At 39.5% G+C, this 27,150-nt stretch overlaps 2 protein-coding genes across 9 annotated transcripts in view; one reads left to right on the top strand and one right to left on the bottom strand.

Annotated features, from left to right (window-relative positions):
- RO60 (Ro60, Y RNA binding protein) overlaps window positions 1–9,096 on the top strand; it is a 30,896-nt gene extending 21,800 nt beyond the window's left edge. For all 3 annotated transcript variants that reach the window (XM_015099149.4, XM_012187003.5, XM_060396018.1), the window contains exons 7-9: window positions 138–251; window positions 540–686; window positions 2,395–9,096. In XM_015099149.4, the coding sequence (XP_014954635.1) occupies window positions 138–251; window positions 540–686; window positions 2,395–2,547 (414 nt within the window). In that variant the 3' untranslated portion in view covers window positions 2,548–9,096. The remainder of the gene's footprint in view (window positions 1–137; window positions 252–539; window positions 687–2,394) is intronic.
- Window positions 485–20,924, bottom strand: GLRX2 (glutaredoxin 2). Of its 6 annotated transcripts, none has more exons than XM_060396020.1 (5): window positions 20,795–20,924; window positions 18,331–18,391; window positions 12,645–12,821; window positions 11,333–11,444; window positions 485–668 (listed from the first exon to the last, which is right to left on the bottom strand). In XM_060396020.1, the coding sequence occupies exons 2-5, from the start codon at window positions 18,388–18,390 to the stop codon at window positions 622–624; spliced, it is 396 nt and encodes a 131-aa protein (XP_060252003.1). In that variant the 5' UTR covers window position 18,391; window positions 20,795–20,924; the 3' UTR covers window positions 485–621. The 6 variants fall into 6 exon arrangements, with proteins under 6 accessions (XP_060252003.1, XP_004013633.1, XP_012042394.1 ...); XM_004013584.6 differs by lacking the exon at window positions 20,795–20,924 and adding an exon at window positions 20,153–20,332 and having other exon boundaries at window positions 11,309–11,444; XM_012187004.5 differs by lacking the exon at window positions 20,795–20,924 and adding an exon at window positions 20,153–20,332.
- Window positions 20,925–27,150: the final 6,226 nt, after the last annotated feature.

Raw genomic sequence — 27,150 nt, 5'->3', positions numbered from 1 at the left:
ACTACTGTTACTGTATAGTTTTCAAACGCAGTTAAGTTCAGAAATAAATCATCATATTTTCTTTTAAAGATGAACTTTAAGAGACTGTATTTGTTTCCCCTGAATGTACTGAAAATTCCTACTATTGAATTTTTCAGGTTGTCACACGAACAGAGAAAGATTCTTCTATAGTTGCTTTTTCAGATGAAATGGTACCATGTCCAGTGACTACAGATATGACCTTACAACAAGTTTTACTGGCTATGAGTCAGGTAAGAAACTATTTCATGTAGTCTACTTAATATGTATTTTATAATAATTTTGTATTGATGTCATGACTGATATTAATCAATATATGAGAACAAATCGTGTTACATCTCAATTTTTTTTACGAGCACAAAGTCAAAAATATATTTACAAGCTTTCTGAAAGCATATACATTGGCGCTAAACAAGATGATAATGTGTAAAATAGTACTTTTAAGTAATTATTTCAGACATCTCAGTATGGAAATGGGAGCATTTTCTTTTATTCTTAACCATGTTTTTATTCTGAGTTAGATCCCAGCAGGTGGAACTGATTGCTCTCTTCCAATGATCTGGGCTCAAAAGACAAATACAGCTGCCGATGTCTTCATTGTATTCACTGATAACGAGACCTTTGCTGGAAGTGTCCATCCTGCTGTCGCTCTGAGGGAATATCGAAAGGTAAAGCAAAGTCTAATATTCTTTCTCACCCCAAACAAGATTCAGTTCTAAAACAGTCAATATATATTTTTTTTAAATGACACTGAAAGTAGTTGTGTACCTTTGTAAAAGGAATACGACTCTAGTTCTGGACTCAACAGTACTTGAAATGAGGAAGTACTGAGTACACATATATAATTTATTTCAACCAGTTCCAGATGTACATATTTTAATATACTTTGCAAACAGTATTTTCAGTAATAATCAAAATTTTTTGAAATTTAACCATAAATTTTTTAATGATTCAACATCACTTCTGAGTTTTGCTAAGAACTACATAAATGTAAAGCAAAGCTATAATATAATGTGTGCTTTAAGTGTTATGAGTATTTCTAAGTTCCAATCAGTCTCTGCTGGTGAACTTTGTGAAGTGAGGGATCTGTATCTGCACTATCCAGGGTGGAATCTGCTAGTCTGGTGAGAATGTGGAGCACTTGAACTGTGTGGCAGGTGTGACTGGAAGCAGAACTAGGACTTGATGAAGAGCAGTGGCTCTCAAAGTGTGGTTTCCTTTTCTGAGCATCTGCACCTTTTCTTAGCATCACCTGGGACCTTGTTAGAAATGCATGTTCCTGGAGTCCCTGGGAGACCTGCTGAGTCAGGAACTCTGGGGATGGGACTGTGTGTTAACAACCCTTTCTGGGGATTCTCGTGTGTACTTAAGAAAAAGTGAGAATGGAACTCAGAGTCAAGAAGCCTGGGTTCTGAGTCCTGGGTCTTTCTCTTTATACTAGCTGTGGACCCAAGTGAATTATTTACCTGATACATGTCATAATAGTGTATCACTGCTGTGGCATGTACCATGTTGGTTAAAAGTACTACTTACCTTCCAGGGTTGTTATAACAATTGCTACTCTTTAGTTGCTAAGTCATGGCCGACTCTTTTGTGATTCCTTGGACTGTCGTCCTCCAGACTCCTCTGTCCGTGGGATTTCCAGGCAAGAATACTGGAGTGGGTTGCCATTTCCTTCTCCAGAGGATCTTCCCCACCCAGGGATCGAGCCCTTGTCGCCTGCATCGGCAGATGGATTCTTTACCACAGACACCAGAGAAGCCCTCATTATAACAGTTAACATTAGATCAGTCGTCTAAAGAGCTCATGGTATCTGACATAGTGCACACTCAGTGATTGTTAGTCTTTCTCAAAAACTCAAGTATTGTAGCCTTAAATCATAGCTGCAGAGAACAAGTTATTACATTGACATTATAGTTACGACATTTATATATGTCATACATAGCAATGTCACAGAACAAAAATTGATAACCCCAGGAACTGTTTTCCTTATTTGTACCCATACATACTGCCCCAGTGTATGATGTGCTGGTAAAAATGTCTGATGTCTCTGAACATTCTGACAGGTTTCATGAGTACAGAGTCCCTGTGCTGCTCAGAAATGTATTTTGTGTCCATAAAATGAGTGGTAACATGCAGCAGAGAAGCAGGAATTTCAGGCAGGCTATTCACATGTTTAATTGTCTATACTTCTAAAGATCACATTCTCTTCTGAAGTCTTCTGGCCCCAGAAGACTGACAGATTTTATGGAGGAAACACAAATTGGCTTTGTAATGAAAAGCTGTGATAGGATTTAAAATGTTTTAATTTTGGAGGTTATTTGTTTTTGCTTATTAACATACTATTTTTAAAATATCTTTTATCTTTTCCTACAGAATATGGATATTCCAGCTAAATTGATTGTTTGTGGAATGACATCAAGTGGCTTTACCATTGCAGACCCAGATGATAGAGGCATGCTGGACATGTGTGGCTTTGATACTGGAGCTCTGGATGTGATTCGAAGTTTCACATTAGATATGATTTAACCATAAGCACCAGCACAATCTAAGAGGTCCACTGCCATCAGTGATCTCGCTAAAAACAAACAGCTACTTCCCAGCTAATCTTAATCCACTGAAAGAAGTCAGACAGTGGTATAGTATGTGCATAATGGAAAGGTTACCTTACCAAAAAAAAGAAGGAACAATAAGATGAGCCCAAAGTTCTTTCTACTAAACTAGCTTTTGGGAAATAGCTTCAGAGTACACTGTAGCCCCCTCTACCTAACAGAGAACTTCTTGTTGAGATACTGTAAAATAGTCAAACAGTTCTGCTTTGGTGAATGATCACATTTGTACTTAAAAGAAGTGAGAGCCAAAAGTGTAAGTAGTCCTATATCATGTCATTTGTTTGAGAAATGCCTTTAAGTTTTCTTAAATGTTTTCATTGGTAAAGGACAGCTTTGATAATGTCCAAATACTCTGAAATGCACTGGACCATGTACTGTGATTATGAAACTCCTTGTAAATTTTTATACCAAGGGGATAAAACAACCACCAAGACATTTGCTTATGAATGAGTTTTACAAATTGCTTTAACAGTTTTCACCGATCTCATAAATAGCAGCATTCTCAGTCAGTGAAAAAGATACTCTGTTTCTGAGGGTTAATTTACATTTACAGGATTGTTTACCATTAACCAGAAACATAATGGAAACCTTTGAGAAGAGATACTAAAGTTTGTCAGCTGAGGAAGTCTATTTTGGTTTGTTTTTGTTGGTTTATTGCTGTGAGGGGCATGATTTGTTGGTTTCCTATGGCTTATACCAACATAGCCACAGGTAGGGACACATTTTTTCATATTCACAAATGAAAACATAAGATGTTTCAAGCATTTAACTTCCCCTACTCATAATCTGAAAAATATGACAGATAAAATCTCAGCTATAACCATAATCTGGTTATACCTTACTTTAAAATATTTTACCTTACTTTAAAATTTTGTTTTAATTACTTTTTTTATCCAATTATAAATGAGTTTTAGATATTTCTAATTGTAAACATGTTGGCATCCTCCTCTCTTTGTCTACTATTCATTTGTGGCAAAATATTCTTTTTTGATAGTGTGAAAAAAAAAAGGCAAGCTAGGTCTTTCAGGTTTGAAAGGCAATTTTTGAGTGGCATATTACCACTAACCAGTCTATAGGAAATTAAATTTTTCTTATTTGTGTATATTAAACTTCCTATTCATTATAAAGTGCATTATTTCCTTGAGCAAATACCCCTTCTGTGTGGGGAGCTTTAAGCTGTTGAAATGCCAATATATTTGCTCATAATTATATCATGGTTGCTTAAGATAATGTGGACATAAAACTTTAGTTTTTATGTATTGTTCTTTAAATGTATTTAAAGATTTACTGGGGATTTTTAAAGCCTTCTCACTATGAAAAGTCAAACAATAAGTGTAAATCACATACTTGTGTGCTTGGGGGTTAGAGATTTTATGTTAGGGGGCAGAAGGATTAAGTAATGTTAGAATTTGTATATTTTCTTCTGTTTCATGAGAAATTTGGGCTCTGGGAGTGACAAGAAAATGTCCCTTTCAAACTTATTTGACATATTTATACTGGGTTTATCTATGTAGCCATTCCTTCAAGGCAACTGGTAGCAATTTGTAAATATTGTGATTTACCTGAGATTTTGGTCAACAAAGCTAGTGGCATCACTACCCAACACCCGCAAAATACATCGCTTCTGGTATCTTTGGTTTTTTTACCTCCTGTCAGGCATTAGATTTGAAATGATAGCTACTTTGATACATTAAAATATTATGCTCAGATTGAATTTAAAGCTTCAAGAACCTAATAGAATTATGTAATCATACTTGAATTCATTACATAAACCCAAGGTCTTCTTAAATTAAAAATTATAACATGATCTAACTTCTTATTCCTAATAGAAATGTTAAGTGGAATATAATATAAACGCTTATTTCCTCGGTTAAATACTGTTTCTATATTGTTTTTAGGCAGAATATTCAGGAACTAATATTAACAAATCCATCAGAGAAGTAAGATTAGCTGTGGCCTTTTTGAAGTCACATAGAAAAGTCTATTAAATGTTAAGATTTGAGAAAGAAAACTAAAGACAACCACACAAGGTAGCTTTATTTCAAATACGGAGCTTTAGAGCTGGAAATAACCTTAAAAATGTAAAAGGTAGTTTTTTGACTTAGGCTAGGAACCCGAGGTCCGAGAGACTGTGACACTGGAGCCCTAGGTCTAGAAATGGCCTCCTCATTCTCACTCCAGCGCTCACTGGAAATCCCACTTAGGAACACTGTCTTGTATTGTTTAGTTTAGTGATCATCTTGTGGGAATATTGGTGAGGAAAATGCTCAGTGAACGGGATGTACCGTCATCTCCCTGGAGCCTCTTTCACTCTAACTTACTGTGTGACTGGAGACAACTAGTTTAACCTGTGTGATTCAATTTTGCTATCCTTAAAAAGTACCATTTTGTGGGAAGACATTTACTTATAAGAGTAAGGGATAAAATAGAATTATTCAAGACTTTTATCTTTTTAGGTATTAGGAAGTAATTAATGTATATACATGATTGCTTTAGGAGTAGAAAAACAGAGAAGTTGTGAACATGTATACTTTGGTAGTTCATAGTGACCCTCAAGCACAATTAATATCTTAATAACCTGTTGCTATATAACATAGTCATATAGAAAAAATAAAAACTTTTACCTCATTATGAATCAAATATTCTCAAGTAATAAAGAAGTTTTATTTTCTGAATTACTTTTAGCATTACTGCTGATTAGGAAAATGTTGGCTTTTAAAAAAACAACCCTAAGAAAAATAAACTTTATGTCCCAGAAAATACGTAAATATTTTCAGGATATAGTTTTAATTAGTAAAAACAAAAACTAATCTTATAATCCTACCCTTTCCTTGTTATTTGAAATTTCTAGGAAATTCCACTTAGGAATACTGTCTTGTATTGTTTAGTTTAGTGATCATCTTACGGGAATATTGGTGAGGAAAATGCTCAGTGAACGGGATGTACCGTCATCTCTCTGGAGCCTCTTTCACTCTAACTTAACTGTGTGACTGGAGACAACCAGTTTAACCTGTGTGATTCAATTTTGCTCTCCTTAAAAAGTACCATATCTAATCCTTGGATCATAGACGAATCAATGAATTTATATCTGTATAAAAGTCAAAATTGGGAAGAGGGCTTGCAATACAAATTAGAACTTCTTTAAAATTAAAACTTTTAATAGGGTATATGTTTTGAAAGATAAAGTGTTTTAGAAAAACAGCTCATTAAGCTGAGTAATTTTTTTAAACACTTCCTGTTCTGAATGGGAAATGTCATCATTCTCTGATAAGAGAAAGTAGTAATATATTCCAAGTCTAAGATCCCATTAAAAAACAAACTCATATTCTAAATAAGAAGATGGTCTTAGAAACATTTACATAACCTTTTAAATAATAGGTAAATCTATAAATGATAGAATATCAGTTAATCAGGCTTTTTTTCTGCAAAGCAATTTAAAGTTATTTGGGAAATTTAAAGTTATGTGAGGATCTGACAGTTACGTGAGAAACGTCTTTAGAAGCACAATAAAGCTACATCTAAACGATAAAGGAAAATAACTGTGATCACTTATTGAACTTATTTTAATTTGACTTAAAGGTACCCACACATTTCTCAATAAGGCCCTTACAGTAAGTAATCAAAAATGAAAACTTCTAGTCTTGTCTACCACAGACATGGGTGATTTGTTAAGGCGATAAACCCCTTTAGAGAAATGTCAGATAGCTGCAATGGAAACATGCACAAGGGAGAATTAGGAAAAAAAGGTAAGTTGAACTAGTTAGGTGTACTTACTGTATGCAGTTTAATCTAGTATATCCCATATACCTGCTCCCTAGTCCCTTATTTGTTGAAAGATTACTTCTATACCTTTTTTCCTTGTTTCTTTTTTTCCTCTTTTAAAATTCCTTTCTTCTGACATTTTGGTCTTTTGTTTTTCTACTCCTGCTCTACCTGAGTAATAACGTGAATGACAAGAAAGTCACCTGTATTCGGTTTGGGATACATCTTTTGCAGAGTGCTTTTTGTTCCACATAGAGTTAAGGTCACATTTTTTTTTCAAATTAATAACAGGCATGTCTCCTAGAACAATAATCAAATTGATAAATTCTCTTCCCAATCAAGTTAACTTGTATAACTTTTATATAAGCTGTACGCAGATATTTTGTGGCCTTTTGAGTAGGGTTAGTTATTCAGCCTTTGTTTGCAATTATAAGTGTACCTGGCTCTTAGAAAAACTCTTTGAAAAATAAATAACTGGATACTCTCAGAAAGTAGCACATCTCAGTGCTCATATTTCCATTATTATAAAGACTACCCACAAAATCTTTGGTCTACCAAGTACTTGACGATGCTTCTGTATACATGGCTTGTAGTATAAAAGGTCTTATAAATAAGACTTGTATTCACATTGAACATTTTTTTACTTGGTAAGTGTTTTATTTACTTTTGAAAAATTATTATGACGTTTATTTAAAAATTAATCCTATGGTAGTATTTTTCATGTAGAAAACTAATAATTTAAAAAAAGATAACTAATAATGTAGTTAAACTTAACTGTTTGAATAGAAATTATAATAAATGACACATTTTCCTAAACTCTGAAAATACCAAATTATATGGGAAATCGGTAAAAAGAAACATAAATTTAGGAGCTATGTTGCAGAATTCTGACTGAAATTAATGTGATTATTTTCGATGAGAATTAATTTTGTAAATACAATGAAAACATATAAAAGATATTTCTGAGCCTAAGAAAATTTTTCTGTTTGCTTCTATTTAATTTAGTACCACCATGTTATAGTAATTTTATGAACAGAAGTGAAAATATTTCATTTTCAAATATATTTAAATTTTTCTGCTTTTAGAAGCTATCAGAATCTCTACATGAACAAAAGAAATAGTAAGTTCCATACGTTTCACTTAATGAACACTTGGATTGTTAAGGGTAGTAAATGGGGTTAAAGCCTTGCTATTTTATGTATCATTACCACAAAACTGATGGACCATTATATCAATACAATCATTGTATTGAAACCTCTGTTTAAATGGCTTATTAAGCTATATTTGCAATGCAAACTGTTTAGAATCCATACACGGCCAAATCAAAGATATTATATAATTAATGAATAGTAACCGAGAAAAAATATTTTTGTTGCACTGCTAAAGATGGACTGCATGTAATTTGGAATGGTGTGACTAGACATAATTTGTAATGCATCTGAATTATATTTTCTGCCTTTTACTGTCAGCTTCTGATAATGAAGAAATTCTCCTAAGGGATGAGATATATGAAATCAGCTTTAAAAAAATTGGCTGGGGAAGAACTGTTATAATCTAGTTATAAAATCTCCATTTTCTTTATATAAAGGCTTTGATTTCCGTATTTGACCACTCAGTATTTAAATGATACAGACTAATGCCTGCATAGAGTAAAATTGAAGTATATAAGAGCCTTAAAGTGAAAAAATGAACCTTCTGACTGCCTTAAAATATGACTAGCTCTCCAACACAGGCATACATACTTTGCTTAGGGTCTGTTCATTAAGTAATGCCTTAATAGTGTCAGTATTTCTAAAGTATAGAACTTGAGGTTCTTTTACAGCTTTCTCTTTTACATAAAGAATGGAAATTTAACAAGTTTTAAATCTGATTGTACATTAGTTGTTTAAGCACCCATTAACAGGATAATCTAGGACACTGATGTGTTATACATACATGACTGTTAACATCAGTAATACCTTGTGATAGTTTAAGGTTTTTTATTGTTTTGTATAACAAATTATCCAAGAAGCTGGACTCTATGTAACATGATCTCCAAGGACCAAGCTGCATATTTAAACACTCTGAGTGAAAAATAAAGTTGTACAGTTCCAAAAATGATTAATTTTTTAAGGGAATTTTTCAAGACAAAAGGCAAATATATTCTTTCAAGCCTACCACCAATTCATTCAAAGAAGTGAATACAGTTGTAAACAGTTGCAATAAGAAGTATCCAGGCCAGTGATGTTTAATTACATTCACATTTTTACATTCACTTTGCCTTTTAAAGCAGGAATATTTTATAAAAATGAGAGAAAACTTTAAATTGTCAAGCTGGTGCTTTAAAGTATATAAAGTCTGATTTATAACACATTCCATTTCAAAGGAAAAGGACCCTGAAAGGAGGGGCGGGGGTTTCCTAGAAACTCACTGATACTCTATTGAGTCTTCCAAGTTATCACTGTAAATAACACATCTAACAATGTAATTCTGGTGTTTTCTGATAGAAAAATGGATGAAACACTAATGTATGAAATTTGTTTCATGACAAAATAGTTTCCACCAATACTGTGAAATCTGGACTCTCCTGTGTAGCCCTGCAAAACCCATACTGGATAAATCATTTTAGACATCGAGTGCAGGTGGGCACAATGTGAACTGTTTCTAGTCACTTGTATTATTGTAGAATTTGATAGAGGTACCAAATAAACTCTATGCACATCAAGTATTTGTCTTTATTTCTTGAAAGAAGAATTTTAAGGTTATTATGTGCCTTGTAAGAAGCTTCCAGGTGGCACTAGTGGTAAAGAACCCGCCTGTCAATGCAGGTTAGACACAAGAGACGCAGGTTCAATGGAAGATCCCCTGGAGGAGGGCGCAGCAACCCACTCCAGTATTCTTGCCTGGAGAATTCCATGGACAGAGGAGCCTGGCAGGCTGCAGTCCATAGGACCACAGAGTGGGACATGACTGAAGTGACTTAGCATGCATGGCTTACAAGATGTAAGGCTCTTGGCCTTACATTTTATAATCTTACAGTATTTGAATATTCAGTCTTATAATAGATAAATAAAATGAAATTAAGGTTTGATCATTAATACTGGTCTTGAAATGCCTCAATGTTTATTTAAAATATGTGCTTGAGGATTCTTTTCAATAGGTATTAATTATAGAATCAAAACTACATTTAATAAAAATATACATTTTTTAAAGAGTTTAAAACAAGATTCTTTTGTGGGAAAAAAATTATTCAAAGTTGCCTTTGGGAGGAAGGAAAGGATAAATTAGGAATTTGAGATTAACATATGCACACTACTATATATAAAGTAGTTAACAAGACCTACTGTATAGCACAGGGAACTACTAAATACTGTGAAATAACCTATAAGGGAAAAGAATCTGAAAAAGAATATATATATACACATGCACACATATATAATAGGTATATAATCTAACTGAATCACGTTGCTTTATACCTGAAACTAACACAGCACTGGAAAGCAATGATACTTCAACTACAAAATTTTAAAAAATAGAAAATAAAAGTTGCCTTTGGGAAAAGGTAACACCAAAACTCAACTATGCAAATAAAAATATTCTAAGTGCCAATTTACAGAGATTTCTCTGAATTCCCATCAAACTTTCATATTAAAAGTTCTAAGAAAAAAAATAAAAATAAGTTCTAAGATCTGAGCCATAGGAATTGAAGAGAACATACGAATTGAAACTACATACGAGCATACCCACCAAAACTGTATAAACATTCATTCGATATTAGAGTTCTCCATTTAAAGATGGCAGTGAACAGCTGAATGGAGAAAGGAAGATCACAAACTACAGTTGACCCTTGGAACGTGGGTTTGAACTGTGTGGGTCCACTCAGACATGGATTTTTTTCAGTAATAAATACTGCAGTACTAGACAGTCTGTAACTGGATGAATCTGAGGGTGTGGAGGACTGATTTCTAAGTTACACTTGGATTTTCAAGGTGGTATTCAGAGCCCCAATCCCTGCCTTGTTCAGGAATCAATTGTAAATATTTCCTCACAGATGAGCAAAACTAAACTTTATTTTAAACCTTAATTGGGAAACTTGCCTTTAAAAAAAATTGTTCAAATAGTATTTTTTTTAGTATTAGTAAACAGTGAAACTCAAATATATTTTAAAAATCCCTTTTTTCCCAGCAGGTTTTCAGCTTCCCAATTAAATTTTTCAGCAATTCATGTCTAAGTTGATTAGTGGTAAAAGTGAGGGGGGAAAGATTGCCTGTTTTTTAAAAAATATTAAACAGTTAGTCTTTCAGATCTTAACAGTAAAAATCAAAGACCCCCCCAAAAAGATCATACTTTTTCTTAAACGATCACCATTTTCTTTCTAACCTATGATTCTGGAAAGTACGGCTGCCAAAACCTAGTTTTGCCTTAGATTTACATTAAGACTTTTATCCAGCTATAATTTATGGTGTTATGGACTGAATGTGTCTCCCCAAAATTTATGTTGAAACCCTCATTCCCAGTAACAATTATGCTTTTTTTTACTGAAAACTTACGTCCCCCCACCCAAAAGTCTTTCTGTTAATCCTCCGCTTAGTAACAACTCCCTGCATAATCAGACTAAAGTTCTTGGTCATCTGGGACTGGCATGTCACCTGGGCAGCTGCTTAGACCCACAGGACTGTCCCTGCAGCACTCACTGCAGATGCCCGTCTGTCCAGGTTGTCACCTATTATCTGCTCCTTCAGTTTTAAATATCTTTTTTACTGAAGAATTGGCAAATAAGATGTTTCCACAGTGATTTATTGTTCATTATTTTTTACAACCTTTTCATGAAGATAATTCATATATTTAAAACACCTTCAAATATTTAAAAGACATTAGCAGGCAATATCATTTTAAATATGTAGTGACATATTACTAGCAAAGTTATATGCACTTACATCACTAAAGTTCTTCCCTCTTACTTTTTTTTAAATGACACTGGTGAACTAGTGGAAGCAATTTTCCTTCTTTGTGAAGCCTATGAGTGTCAGTTGCACCTCCAATAAAAGTTCCATTGACAAATATTCGTGGTACCTGTTGGATAAACAAAAGTTTAGATGTCACCCTGGGTGTCAGAAGTATAAAGCCATTCACAGGATCCTAATACATGCTACTCTGTGGGTGCTTTTATGGGCAAAGCACTATATAAAGCTCTTTGATAATTACCTATTTAAAATTTTCAACCCTTTAGGTGGGGCTTCCCTGGTTAGCTCAGTGGTAAAGAATCCATCTGCCGATGAAGGAGACAGGTTCAATTCCTGGGTCGGGAAGATCCCCTGGAGAAGGAAATGGCAACCCGCTCCAGTATTCTTGCCTGGAAAATCCTGGCTGCAGCCCATGGGCTCACAAAGAAGTCACACTTAGCGTCTAAACAACAACCTTTCAGGTGGGTACTATTTTTTAGTCTTATTTTGCAGGCAAAGGAGGCACAGGAGCTTGCCCAAGATCACAAAGTAAGTGACAGAACTGGGGTTTAAACCCAGGACAAACTGACTCTCAATCCCTTTCTCCTCATCACTTTGGCATATAAAAGGCAAAATAAAGCAATCAGCAATCTCTAATGATTAGTGATGTTTAAGTGGTTCTTCTTATCACTGTTTACTAAAGGGGAAGAGTACATTATCAACTCCTTAACAGGCACATATAAATAGGAAAATGGCACATATAAACAGGAAGGAAAAATAATGTTGCCATTATTTTTCTTTTTTGTTCCTTTGGGTTGGTTTGTTTTGCCACACCATGCAGCATGCAGGATCTTAATTCTGCCTGGCCAGGGATCCAGTCCCCTACAGTGGAAGCTCAGAGTCCTGACTACTGGACAACAATGGAATTTCCTCTATTATTATGGGAACATCCTCAGATTTTCAAGAATCTAAAAACATGGAGCCTGAAAGCACTCATTAGCACAGAAAATGAAGCACCCTTGATCTGCACTGTTCAAGTGAGCAAAGAATTCTTTCATCTTGAAAAAGTCCCAGGAGGATGTCAACCATTTATAGACCACCACTCACGCCAACACCATTAACCCACCCATTTCACACACACACACACACACACACACACACACACACACACACACAGTAAAAATTTTTAAAAAATTGAACTCTGTTGTTTCCTGATCTATGAATCTCTTGGAGTATGTCTGGCTCACTTTTCCCTACACAAGGACACAGGCCCAAGGTGACCCAGCTCACCACCCACTTTGGGGCAAAGCAATGCAGGGAATGGACTCACAGTTCTTTCACCAGTCATTTTGTGAAGAGCGTCTTGAAACTGACTTCCATATTCAAGCATGTCCAATTCCACCACTTTATAGTTAACATTCATGTCATGGAAAAGGTTTTTTGCCATTGTACAGTAAGAACAGGATGTTTTGGAGAAAATCACCACACAATTATTAGAAATGGTCTCCTGAAGAAAAACAAAAAGATCATTTTAATTTTAGACATTTCCTCTCAGAAAGGAATCATGATACAGGAGATACATGATATAGTAGGAAGGGTATGGATTTTGGAGCCTCACAATTTAGGGCTCAGACTCAGCCTATGTCATCTAATTCTCATCTGTAGATTGAGGACAAAAGAAAATTATTAGGGAAAAGGGATGTGATGGGTGGAAAGAGTTGGCACAGAGTAATAACACATGTAATCACCGCCAATTCATAGACAGCAGACACTTCTGTGTGCCAACACGATCTTCAACACTTTACCTTCACTAGTTCACTTAAACCTCACTACAATCCTGATAGATCTTTATCATCGCCTCCACTTCATCATGAGGAAACTGAGGCAGAGAGGAGGGTAAATAACTTCACCCTGGTCCTCAGCTCTTAAGTGGGTGAGCTGGGATTTGAACCCACACAAGTCTGAGTCCACAGCCCAGATACTTAATCTCTTGTCATACTACTCAAATATTCAGGTGTTCAGGAGTTAACTCCTTACTTAACTGTCTCTTAAATTTTTTTTTTTTTTTTACCATCTTAACCATTCTTTGCTTTTTTTTTTTGGCTGAACCACACGGCTTATGGGGTCTTAGCTCCCCAACCAGGAATGAACCCATGTCCCTGGCAGTGGAAGCCTGAAGTCCTAACCACTGGACCACGAGAATTCCCTTCTTTGCTTTTTTTTTTAACATTGAAATCTAACTGCTGCTGCTGCTAAGTCGCGTCAGTCGTGTCCGACTCTGTGCAACCCCACAGACAGCAGCCCACCAGGCTCCCCCATCCCTGGGATTCTCCAGGTAACAACACTGGAGTGGGTTGCCATTTCCTTCTCCAGAAATATAACTGACTTACATTATTATATTAGTTTCAGGTGTATAGCATGGTGATTCGGTATTTTTATATTTTACAAAATGATCAACCCACTTCCTTACTGTTCAATGGTGAAAAATGACGTACACATGCATGCTGAGTCACTTCAGTTATGTCTGAGTCTCTGCAAACCTTTGGATTGTAACCTGCCAGGCTGCTCTGTCCGTGGGATACTAGAGTGGGTTGCCATGCCCGTCTCCAGGGGATCTTCCTGACCCAGGGATCAAACCCATGTCTCTTACATTTCCTACATTGGCAAGCAGGTTCTTTACCACTAGTGACACCTGAAGCCCCAGTGATGTATGATTTCTCTTCAAAATGTAAGGCTTTCAAGGATCCAGGTATACAATAGTTTTTCCCTTCAACTTCCACTCCTTCCTTGTATATCTTTATAGTAAAAAAATAAAACAACTGTCATCACTGTTTTGATAAGATATTCTCCAGCATTCATTGTTCCTGGAAAAGCTACTTCCAGACATGCTGACTCAGTGGGTCTCAGGCAGAGGTCAGAAACTATTTCTGAAAAACATTTCCAACAATTCTAACATCAGCCTGGAAGCTATATTAGCCTTGGAGGCTATCCTGCCTGCCTTCGTCACCAAGACCCCAAGGCTTCGCTGTGCATCTGCGTCACAACTTCACGGGTGAAGTTTGTTGAGCTCTGTGCATGTCAATGTCTTTCGGGAATTTCTGAATGGACAGATCTAGCATCTGCTAGGTTGTCCTAGTGTGAGTCATAAGCAGCACCTTCAAGATGAAGGTCGAAAATCAGAGAGTAGGACAAAGTGGTTCAGAAGATGCATATGCCCTCGGGGGTCAGAAGGGTTCCAAGTCAGTGTCTGTTCAGTTGTTCAGTCACTAAGTCATGTTCAACTCTTTCGACCCCATGGACTGCAGCACACCTGGCTTCCCTGTCCTTCACTATTTCCCAGAGTTGGCTCAAATTCATATCCACTGAGTTGGTGATGCCATCCAACCACGTCATCCTGTCATCCCCTTCTCTCCTGCCCTCAATCTTTCCCAGCATCAAGGTCTTTTCTAATGAGTTGGCTCCTCACATCAGGTGGTCAAAGTATTGAGCTTCAGCTTCAGCATCAGCCCTTCCAATGAACATTCAGGGTTGATTTCCTTTAGGACTGGCTGGCTGGATCTCCTAGCTGTCCAAGGGACTCTCAAGAGTCTATGTGTATGCAAATCTATTTCCATGCTTCTCTTCTGCTCACTCTCAATATTTACTACTACAGAAGTCTATCTCAGGGAGAGCTAGACAGGCCAGAGATATACTACTGAATCCATTTTACAGATGAGAAAACTGAGGTTGAGGACTTCACAGCACTGGGTGGGATTCCACCCACCCTGGCCCAAAACCAAAGCAAGTGCTCCTTCCACACTGTGCTGCCGCAGGTTAGAGACACCCGAGACCATAAATTTAGAGAGAGGGGCTGAAACACAGTAAAGTGAAAGTCGTTCAGTTGCATGTGACTCTTTGAGACCCCATGGACTGTAGCCCACCAGGCTCCACTGTCCATGGGATTCTCCAGGCAAGAATACTGGAGTGAGTAGCCATTCCCTTCTCCAAAGGATCTTCCTGACCCAGGAATTGAACCTAGGTCTCCTGCATCATAGGCAGATTCTCTACCATCTGAGCCACCAGGGAAGCCCTGACAAATAGTGATGTAGAGATTCCTCGGTGATCAGTGCAAAGAAATAGGGGAAAACAACAGAATGGGAAAGACTAGAGATCTCCTCAAGAAAATTAGAGATACCAAGGGAACATTTCATGCAAAGATGGGCTCGATGAAGGACAGAAATGGTATGGACCTAACAGAAGCAGAAGATGTTAAGAAGAGGTGGCAAGAATACACAGAACTATACAAAAAAGATCTTCATGACCCAGATTACCACGATGGTGTGATGACTCACCTAGAGCCAGATATCCTAGAATGCAAAGTCAAGTGGGCCTTAGGAAGCATCACTATGAACAAAGCTAGTGGAGGTGATGGAATTCCAGTCGAGCTATTTCAAATCCTATAAGATGATGCTGTGAAAATGCTGCACTCAATATGCCAGCAAATTTGGAAAACTCACCAGTGGCCACAGGACTGGAAAAGGTCACTTTTCATTCCAATCCCAAAGAAAGGCAATGCCAAACAATGCGGAAACTACCACACAACTGCACTCATCTCACACGCTAGCAAAGTAATGCTCAAAATTCTCCAAGCCAAGCTTCAACAGTATGTGAACCGTGAACTTCCAGATGTTCAAGATGGATTTAGGAAAGGCAGAGGAACCAGATACAAATTGCCAACATCTGTTGGATCATAGAAAAAGCAAAGAGTTCCAGAAAAACATCAACTTCTACTTCATTGACTCCACCAAAGCCTTTGACTGTGTGGGTCACAACAAACTGTGGAAAATTCTGAAACAGATGGGAATATCAGACCACCTGACCTGCCTCTTGAGAAATCTGTATGCAGGTCAAGAAGGAACATTTAGAACTGGACATGAAACAACAGACTGGTTCCACATAGGAAAAGGAGTACATCAAGGCTATATATTGCCACCCTGCTTATCTAACTTATATGCAGAGTACATCATGAGAAATGCTGGACTGGATGAAGCACAAGCTGGAATCAAGATTGCCAGGAGAAATATCAATAACCTCAGATATGCAGATGACACCACCCTTATAGTGAAAGTGAAAAAGAACTAAACAGCCTCTTGAGGAAAGTGAAAGAGGAGAGTGAAAAAGTTGGCTTAAAGCTCAACATTCAGAAAACTAAGATCATGGCATCTGGTCTCATCAATTTATGGCAAACAGATGGGGAAACAGTAGAAACAGTGTCAGACTTTATTTTGGGGGGCTCTAAAATCACTGCAGATGGTGACTGCAGCCATGAAATTAAAAGACGCTTACTCCTTGGAAGAAAAGTTATGACCAACCTAGATAGCATATTAAAAAGCAGAGACATTACTTTGCCAACAAAGGTCCATCTAGTCAACGCTATGATTTTTCCAGTAGTCATATATGGATGTGAGAGTTGGACTATAAAGAAAGCTGAGCACTGAAGAATGGATGCTTTTGAACTGTGGTGTTGGAGAAGACTCTTGAGAGTCCCTTGGACTGCAAGGAGATCCAACCAGTCCATCCTAAAGGAGATCAGTCCTAAATATTCATTGGAAGGACTGATTCTGAAGCTGAAATTCCAATACTTTGGCCAGCTGATTCAAAGAACTGACTCATTTGAAAAGACCCTGATGCTGGGAAAGATTGAAGGCTGGGAAAGGAAGAAGGGGATGACAGAGAATGAGATGGTTGGATGGCATCACCAACTCAATAGACATGAGTTTGAGCAAACACTGGGAGTTGGTTATGGACAGGGAGGCCTGGCGTGCTGCAATCCATGAGGCTGCAAAGAGTCAGACACAACTGAGCAACTGAACTGAACTGAGAGATTCCAAACTGAGCAGAAACTCAGGATGACAGTGTCACAGTTTCTTGAACCTTCCTTCTCACATTTTCTCAACACTGTCCTTACTAAATATTTCATGGTTTCATATTCTTTTTGTTTGTTTGTTTTTGGCCAAATTGCGAGGTGTTAGTTCCATGACCAGAGATTGAACCTGTGCCCCCTGCAGTGGAAGCATGGAATCTTAACCACTGAAATGCCAGGGAAGTTCCTCCTGGTTTCCTATTCTTATTTTAAAAGAAGCAATCCCTCACAACAGGTCTCCAACATTACTGTTATTTTCAGCAGCTGTGAGTGAATATTTTTGTAGTCAAATAAACCAAAGGCAGAAATTGTTTGTGTGTAGTGGTGTTTGGTGGTGAGGGACAGAGAAATATGTATGTCCTGTAGGCTGCCGTCTATGGGTTTGCACAGAGTCGGACACGACTGAAGCAACTTAGCAGCAGCAGCAGTAGGCTGCAGGGGTAGAAAAACATACACACAAGAGGAATTTCCTGAGGCAGACTTAACTGGGCTTTGCAGTTCAAGCAAGAGAAACACAAGAGAACACAGCAGTGCACAGTATCCTTGAGAGGATCAGTCACAGAGTAACTACTGCAAACTAGGTTCTATGTTTTAGAGAAACAGCTTCTTGGGACAGAATCGAACAGTATGCCTGGCTAAGGCACCCTGACTGGTAACAACAGGAAACCTGAGGTGGGGGAGACGGAAAGAACAGTCAACCTCATAGACCCAACTTAGAGGAGCGAAGGCACCTTAAGAATAAATCTCATAGGGACTTCCCTGGCAGTTCAGTGGTGAGGATTCTGTGCTTCCACTACAGACGGCACACGTTCGATCCCAGGTCAGGAAACTAAAATCCCACAAGCAATTTGGCACAGCGAAAAAAAGAATAAATCTCATAAGTTTATTTTGAGAAAAAAAAAAAAAACAACAACTAAGAAAATGATCCAGAACTTCTTTGTATCATGCATGATCTTGATAGCAGATTTTAAAATATATTAACTAAAAAAATATATATATATAAACTTAGTAATTAATTTTCTAGACTGTCAAGTTTGGATAAGCATATTAAATATGTATGACAATTCTATTTCCAACAAGGAAAGTTTTTTCCTACGTGTCCCCCATCACTCACTTGGATCTGATTCACAGGAGCAGTTGCTGCGTTTCCCAAAGATGATGTGCTGTTCCCCATCCTAAAATGAATTTTAAAGAGCAGTGCAGTTAAACATTAAGGACAATATATCAGATGAGATCCATTCAGAGCAACCCAATATGCAAATATATATCCAAACATATGAAAGAGAAAAGTTTTACTTGCTATCAGTACAAAATAGCATTGTCAAAGTATTTGTTTACTAATATCACAAAGGCCTACATCATTTACTATCTAGCTTTCAGGAAAGAAAATGGAGGTTAAAGGATGAAGGTGTGGACCTAAGTAGGAGCTTAGGTGGAACAACACATCAATCTATTTGTCTTATTAACTAAGAGAACACATCCTTTTCATCTCAGTTCCAACACTTAATTAGCATTCCCAAAGCACCTACTATTTGCATCTACTCTAGAAGCAGGAATTCTAATAGACCTTCTAAGACCATATTTCCTTTCCTACTAAGAGGAAGTGGAAGGTGTATTCTGAAACGTCTCCTTCCCCGCCAAAGAGAAGAGAAAGCTGCTGGAAGGCACTTTTCTCCAATTCCAGTCAAGAAAGTAAGTTGTAAAAAAAAAGAAAAAGAAAGTAAGTTGTTCAATACACGTTTCTCTTCTCCATTAATGAAGTAGCCACTAGCCATGCCACGTTTACGTAACACCTACTACGTGCTGCTGCTAAGTCACTTCAGTCGTGTCCGACTCTGTGTGACCCCACAGACAGCAGCCCACCAGGCTCCCCCATCCCTGGGATTCTCCAGGCAAGAACACTGGAGTGGGTTGCCATTTCCTTCTCCAATGCATGAAACTGAAAAGTGAAAGTGAAGTCGCCCAGTCGTGTCCGACTCCTAGCGACCCCATGGACCACAGCCTACCAGGCTCCTCCATCCATGGGATTTTCCAGGCAAGAGTACTGGAGTGGGGTGCCATTGCCTTCTCCGTACTATGTGCTAAAGGGCTGAAATGCCGAAGGGATAGTATCACTGTAAAAACACCACTGAACCTCCAGGACTTGTCAAATAGTTACACTATGTGATTGGCACCTTCTGGAGGGGGTTTCTAGTTTAGCAGAGGTTAATCAAGGAGCTCCTCGAGTCTTGCAAAACTGGCAGAAGTTAACAAATCGAGGAGTTAGGAATAACGTCCCAGACAGAGGGCTGGATGTACAGATAGGCGAGCTGGTAGGACAGCCCCGACCGGCCTCACGGGAATGAGGCGGGCAGAGAGGAGGCGGTCTCGCAACGCAGGCCTCGGGGCCGCGGGTATTCACCAACCTCGCTCGAGCCAGAGGCGACACCGTCCAACCTCGAAGACCTGGCCATTTGGTAGAAAGCGCCACTTCCACTTCCTGCCGCAGGAGCCAGATTTAGCAAATGAGAATGAAGATCGCTCGGTTAAATTAGAATTTCAGATAAACAGCGAATAACTGTTTAGCCTACGTATGTTCCGTTCAATATCTGGAATATATTTAAGCCAAACCATTATTCGCTGTATACTTGAAATACTAATTTATTAGGGCATCTTGTATTTTATCTAGTAACCGAGGAGAAGGGGAGGTTCAAGCCAGCAAGACTTAGGCTTGTGCAATCTGAAGATCACGTGGTCCCGAAATCGCCAAGAGCGCTTAAGGCACCTTCTCTCTCTGTCCCTTCCCGGCCTCCCGCTCTCCGAGGCGCCTCAGCGGTTCGATCGACTCGGGGCGTACCGGGCGCCCGGGAAGAAGCTGCCTCCGCCCACCGCTAGGTCCAGACCCCAGCGAGCCCGCACAGCCACGTCCAGCTCGTGCTGCTCACAGAGCCGCTTACCCCGAGCCCGAAATTCCCGCTGGCCCCTCAAACCGGCCCGCTGAGCTGCTCCTGATCGGGACGAGCCGAGTCCCCACCAGCGCTGCGCGGCGCCAGTACATGGTCTTAGTGCTGGGGCCTCATCGAGCAGATGGACCAGCAACAGCCGCCCTAGAGATCCGGTCTCCGCCTGCAGGCTCTGCCCTACCCGGCTGCCCACGCCCACGCCACGCCCCCGCCCGTGGCCCCGCCCCGCCGGGCTGCTTCTCCTCCAACCGCGGTCCCGCCCGCTGGGCTGCCACACCTCCACCGGTGGCCCCGCCCCTTTGGCTGGCCCCGCTTCCACCCTCGGATCTCGCCTCTTCACTTGGTTCCGCCTCCTTCCTCCCAGCCCCGCCCCGCCCGCGGCCCTCTCTCTGCAGCCGGCCCCGCCTCCACCCGCCGAATCCGCTTCCTCACCCGGTTCCGCCCCCTTCTTCCCAGCCCCGCCTCTGTCTTCCGGCCCCGCCTCCGCTCGCCGGCCCGGCCCCCGCTAGCCGGTCACGCCCCCTACGGGCTGCCCTTGAGGCGCCGGTCTATTCTACGCGGCTGCCGGTTCTTTCTCCCTCAGGCAGCCCCCGCCTACTAGGGTGCCGCTGTCGGAGTCCCAGCTGATGCCCTCACCTGCCTTTGTCCAGGGTTCATCCAGGTCCCGCCCCTATGCTTTTTCTAATCGAGAACGCTCATAAAGGCTTACAGACACGTGCAGGCACTGCCTGGGCACTGTGGCCAACCTTCTGACGAAACGGAAAACAAAAACAGTGAGTGTCAGACACGGAATCAAAATGCCTGGGATGTTTACATAGGATGGTAGCGTCAGCGCAACTTCCTGTCGGACTGGTCTTTGTGTTGATGAAATCAGAGCCTAAAGATGCCATCTCAAAATTAAGCCATTGATTGAGAACTCATAAATCAGGAATATTGGATTTTAGAAGAAAGTGATCCAATGTAGAACGTGCATTCCAAAGAAAACAAAATTGTATTTTAAACATAAAATTAGAAAATAAAACTTAAAGAAACCCACGAGTGTTCACTCTGGCTTTGAGAGCTGTTAATGACAGGATTGTGTCATTGAGTCATGGTAATAATAGCCCTTTATGCATAGCTAGGTAAAAAAGAGGCGTGTCGTCCTTTATTTACTGGCATTGAAATCTATTTAAGGTCAAAGGTCAAATAGTGTGTCTAAAATTCTAGACAATTGTTAGAACAAACCAGACCTTTTTTTGATGGTTCATTCTCAATTAGCTAAATTTAAGATTCATGCTACCAAGTTTCAGAATGAGAACTTCTGTTTCTAATAGTTCTTTCCCTACTTTCAAGTGGACCATGTTTCATTACTTCATAAAAGGATGAAGATTTATTGCAAAATCAAATATCCCAAAAGGTGTAAAGCTTTCTTTATAAATCGAAAATTAACTTTAAAAATAAAGATATGTCATCTACAATGTCTCGGCATATTGTCTGTGTGTGTGTGTTTAATCAAACAACAACTAGCAATTCAGGAAATTTACTATGACTGTTTTTTGTTTTGGTGTAGAATTTTACCTTATTGTCTCAAATTGTGTATTGTGAGGTAAAACAATTATGTCAGACTTTGATTTGAATATAGTATAGATGGCCTAGATTAAGGGCAAAACTATGGACAGATTTTTTTAAAGGGAGTCCCAAATGAGAGTTGTTATTGTTCAGTCCCTCACTCCTGTCTACTCTTTGCAACCCCATGGACTGCAGCACACCACTTCCCTGTCCTTCACTATCTCTCGGAGTTTGCCAAAACTCAAGCCCATTGAGTTGGTGATGCCATCCAACCATCTTGTCCTCTGTCATCCCCTTCTCCTGCTGCCTTCAATCTTTCCCAGCTTCATGGTCTTTTCTAATGAGTCGGCTCTTCACATCAAGTGGCCAAAGTATTGGAGTTTCAGCTTGAGCATTAGTCCTTCCAATGAATATTCAGAACTGATTCCCTTTAGGATGGACTGGTTGGATCTCCTTGCAGTCCAAGGGACTCTCAAGAGTCTTCTCTAACACCACAGTTCAGAAGCATCAATTCTTCAGCCCTTAGCCTTCCTTATAGTCCAAATCTCACATCCACACATGACTACTGAAAAAACCATAGCTTTGACTAGACAGACCATTCTTGGCAAAGCAATGTCTCTGCTTTTTAATATGCTTTCTAAGTTTGTCATAGCTTTTCTTCAAAGGAGCAAGCGTTTAATTTCATGGCTGCAGTGACCATCTGCAGTGATTTTGGAGCTCAAGAAATAAAATCTGTCACTGTTTCCATTGTTTCTCCATCTATTTCCCATGAAGTGACTAGATGCCATGATCTTAGTTTTAATTAATTAATTAATTTTAATTGGAGGCTAATTACTTTACAATATTGTAGTGGGTTTTGCCATACATTGACATGAATCAGCCACAGGTGTACATGTGTCCCCTATTCTGAAAACCCCTCCCACCTCCCTTCCCATCCCATCCCTCTGGGTTGTCCTGGTGCACCGGCTTTCATGAGTGCCCTGTATCATGCACCAAGCTTGGAGTGGTCATCTATTTCACAGAGAACATCATGAGAAACTCTGGACTGGAAGAAACACAAGCTGGAATCAAGATTGCCGGGAGAAATATCAATAACCTCAGATATGCAGATGACACCACCCTTATGGCAGAAAGTGAAGTGGAACTAAAAAGCCTCCTGATGAAAGTAATGAAAGTGAAACTGGAGAGTGAAAAGTTGGCCTAAAGCTTAACATTCAGAAAACGAAGATCATAGCATCCGGTCCCATCACTTCATGGGAAATAGATGGGGAACAGTGGAAACAGTGTCAGACTTTTATTTTGGGGGCTCCAAAATCACTGCAGATGGTGACTGCAGCCATGAAATTAAAAGACGCTTACTCCTTGGAAGAAAAGTTATGACCAACCTAGATAGTATATTCCAAAGCAGAGACATTACTTTGCCAACTAAGGTCCATCTAGTCAAGGCTATGGTTTTTCCTGTGGTCATATATGGATGTGAGAGTTGGGCTGTGAAGAAGGCTGAGCGCCAAAGAATTGATGCTTTTGAACTTTGGTGTTGGAGAAGACTCTTGAGAGTCCCTTGGACTGCAAAGAGATCCAACCAGTCCATTCTGAAGGAGATCAGCCCTGGGATTTCTTTGGAAGGAATGATGCTAAAGCTGAAACTTCAGTACTTTGGCCACCTCATGTGAAGAGTTGACTCATTGGAAAAGACTCTGATACTGGGAGGGATTGGGGGCAGGAGGAGAAGGGGACGACCGAGGATGAGATGGCTGGATGGTATCACTGACTCGATGGACGTGAGTCTGAGTAACTCCGGGAGTTGGTGATGGACAGGGAGGCCTGGCATGCTGCGATTCATGGGGTCGCAAAGAGTCAGACACGACTGAGCGACTGAACTGAACTGAACTGAATATACTTGTTTCAATGCTATTCTCTCAAATCATCCCACCCTTACTTCTCCCACAGAGTCCAAAACGCTGTTCTTAATACCTGTATCTCTTTTGGTGTCTCTTGTATAGGGCCATCGTTACCATCTTTCTAAATTCCATATATTCGTGTGTTAATATACTGTACTGGCATTTTTCTTTCTGACTTACTTCACTCTGTATAATAGGCTCTGGTTTCATCCACCTCATTAGAACTGACTCAAATGCATTCCTTTTAATAGCTGAGTAATATTCTATTGTGTATATGTATCACAACTTTCTTATCCATTCATAAGCTGATGGACATCTAGGTTGCTTCCATGTCCTGGCTATTGTAAACAGTGCTGTAATGAACATTGTGTACATGTGTCTCTTTCAATTCTAGTTTCCTCGATGTGTATGCCCAGCAGTAAGATTGCTGGGTCATGTGGCAGTTCCATTTCCAGTTTTTTAAGGAATCTCCACACTGTTCTCCATAGTGGGTCTACTAGTTTGCACTCCCACCAACAGTGTAAGAGGGTTCCCTTTTCTTCACACCCTCTCCAGCGTTTATTGTTTGTAGACTTTTTGATGGCAGCCATTCTGACTGGCATGAGATGGTTCCTCATTGTGGTTTCAGTTTGCATTTCTCTGATAATGAGTGATGTTGAGCATCTTCTCGTGTTTGTTAGCCATCTATACGTCTTCTTTGGAGAAATGTCTGTTTAGTTCTTTGGCCCATTTTTTTATTGGGTCGTTTATTTCACTGGTATTGAGTTGCATGAACTGCTTGTATATTGTGGAGATTCTTTGCCAGTTGCTTCATTTGCTATTATTTTCTCCCATTCTGAAGGCTGTCTTTTCACATTGCTTATAGTTTCCTTCACTGTGCAAAAGCTTTTAAGTTTAATTAGGTCCCATTTGTTTACTTTTCCTTTTATTTCAATTACTCTGGGAGGTGAGTCATAGAGGATCTTACTGTGATTTATATCAGAGAGTGTTTTGCCTATGTTTTCCTCTAGGAGTTTTATAGTTTCTGGTCTTACATTTAGATCTTTAATCCATTTTGAGTTTATTTTTGTGTATGGTGTTAGAAAACAAAATTGTATTAAAGATTTACTGAGCATGGCCCCACCCATCAGAACAAGACCCCAGTTTCCCCCTCAGTCTCTCCCATCAGGAAGCCTTTGGAAGCTTCCTGAAGTGATAAGCCTCTTATCCTTCTCCAACAGAGGGCAGACAGACTGAAAACCATAATCACAGAGAACTAATCAAACTAATCACATGGACTACAGCCATGTCTAACTCAATGAAACTATGAGCCATGCCATGTAGGGCCACCCAGAATGGATGGGTCATGCTGGAGAGTTCTGGCAAAATGTGGTCCACTGGAGAAGGGAATGGCAAAACACTTCAGCATTCTTGCCTTGAGAACCCCATGAAGAGTATGAAAAGGCAAAAAGATAGGACACTGAAGGATGAACCCCAATATGCTACTGGAGATCAGTGGAGGAATAAGAAGGAATGAAGAGATGAAGCCAAAGCAAAAGCAACCACAATTGTGAATGTGACTGGTGATGGAAGTAAAGTCTGATGCTGTAAGGAGCAATATTGCATAGGAACCTGGAATGTTAGGTCCATGAATCAAGATAAATTTGAAGTGGTCAAACAGATGGCAAGAGTGAACATTGACATTTTAGGAATCAGCAAGCTAAAATGGACTGGAATGGGTGGATTTAACTCAGATGACCATTATATCTACTACTGTGGGCAAGACTCTCTTAGAAGAAATGGAGTAGCTGTCATAGTCAATAAGAGAATCCAAAATGCAGTACTTGGGTGCAATCTGAAAAACGACAGAATGATCTCTGTTCGTTTCCAAGGAAAACCATTCAGATCACAGTAATCCAAGTCTATGCCCCAACCAGTAACGCTGCAGAAGCTAAAGTTGAATGGTTCAATGAAGACTAAAAGACCTTTTAGAACTAACACCCAAAAAAGATGTCCTTTTCATTATAGGGAACTGGAATGCAAAAGTAGGAAGTCAAGAAATACCTGGAGTAACAGGCAAATTTGGCCTTGGAGTACAGAAGGAAGCAGGGCAAAGGCTAATAGAGTTTTGCCAAGAGAACGCACTGGTCAGAGCAAAGACCCACTTCCAACAACACAAGAGAAGACTCTACACATGGACATCACCGGATGGTCAATACCCAAATCAGATTGATTATATTCTTTGCAGCCAAAGATGGAGAAGCTCTATACATTCAGCAAAATCAAGACAGGGAGCTGACTGTGGCTCAGATCATGAACTCCTTATTGCCAAATTCAGACTTAAACTGAAGAAAGCATGGAAAACCACTAGACCATTCAGGTATGACCTAAATCAGTTCAGTTCAGTTCATTTCAGTCACTCAGTCATGTCCGACTTCTTGCGACCCCGTGAATTGCAGCATGCCAGGCCTCCCTGTCCATCACCAACTCCCAGAGTTCACTCAGACTCACGTCCATCGAGTCAGTGATACCATCCAGCCATCTCATCCTCGGTCTTCCCCTTCTCCTCCTGCCCCCAATCCCTCCCAGTATCAGAGTCTTTTCCAATGAGTCAACTCTTCGCATGAGGTGGCCAAAGTACTAGAGTTTCAGCTTTAGCATCATTCCTTCCAAAGAAATCCCAGGGCTGATCTCCTTCAGAATGGACTGGTTGAATCTCCTTGCAGTCCAAGAGACTCTCAAGAGTCTTCTCTAACACCAAAGTTCAAAAGCATCAATTCTTTGGCGCTCAGCCTTCTTCACAGTCCAACTCTCACATCCATACATGACCATAGGAAAACCATAGCCTTGACTAGACAGAATCAAATCCCTTACAGTTATGCAGTGGAAGTGACAAATAGATTCAAGGGATTAGATCTCATTGACAGAGTGCCTGAAGAACTATGGATGGAGGTTCATGACATTTTACAGGAGGCAGTGATCAAGACCATCCCCAAGAAAAACAAATGCAAAAAGGCAAAATAGTTGCCTGAGGAAGCCTTACAAATAGCTGTGAAAAGAAGAGAAGTAAAAGGCAAAGGAGAAAAGGAAAGGTGTACCCATTTGAATGCAGAGTTCCAAAGAATAGCAAGGAGAGATAAGAAAGCCTTCTTCAGTGATCAATGCAAAAAAATAGAGGAAAACAATAGAATGGAAAAGACCAGAGATCTCTTCAAGAAAATTAGAGATACCAAGAGAACATTCCATGCAAAGATGGGCACAATAAAGGACAGAAACAGTAAAGACCTAACAGAAGCAGAAGATATTAAGAAGAGGTAGCAAGAATACACAGAAGAACTATACAAAAAAGATCTTCATGACCTGGATAATCATGATAGTATGATTACCTAGAGCCAGACATCTTGGAATGTGAAGTCAAGTCAGCCTTAGGAAAACATCAGTATGAACAAAGCTAGTGGAAGTGATGGAATTCCAGGTGAGCTATTTCAAATCCTGTAAGATGATGCTGTGAAAGTGCTGCACTCAATATGTGAGCAAATTTGGAAAACTCACCAATGGCCACAG

The sequence above is a fragment of the Ovis aries genome, chromosome 12 (assembly GCF_016772045.2).
Source record: "Ovis aries strain OAR_USU_Benz2616 breed Rambouillet chromosome 12, ARS-UI_Ramb_v3.0, whole genome shotgun sequence".
In the NCBI taxonomy this organism is placed as follows: domain Eukaryota; kingdom Metazoa; phylum Chordata; class Mammalia; order Artiodactyla; family Bovidae; genus Ovis; species Ovis aries.
The sequence above is the reverse complement of the archived record's forward strand: the minus strand, read 5'-3'. Positions and strand labels throughout refer to the sequence as shown.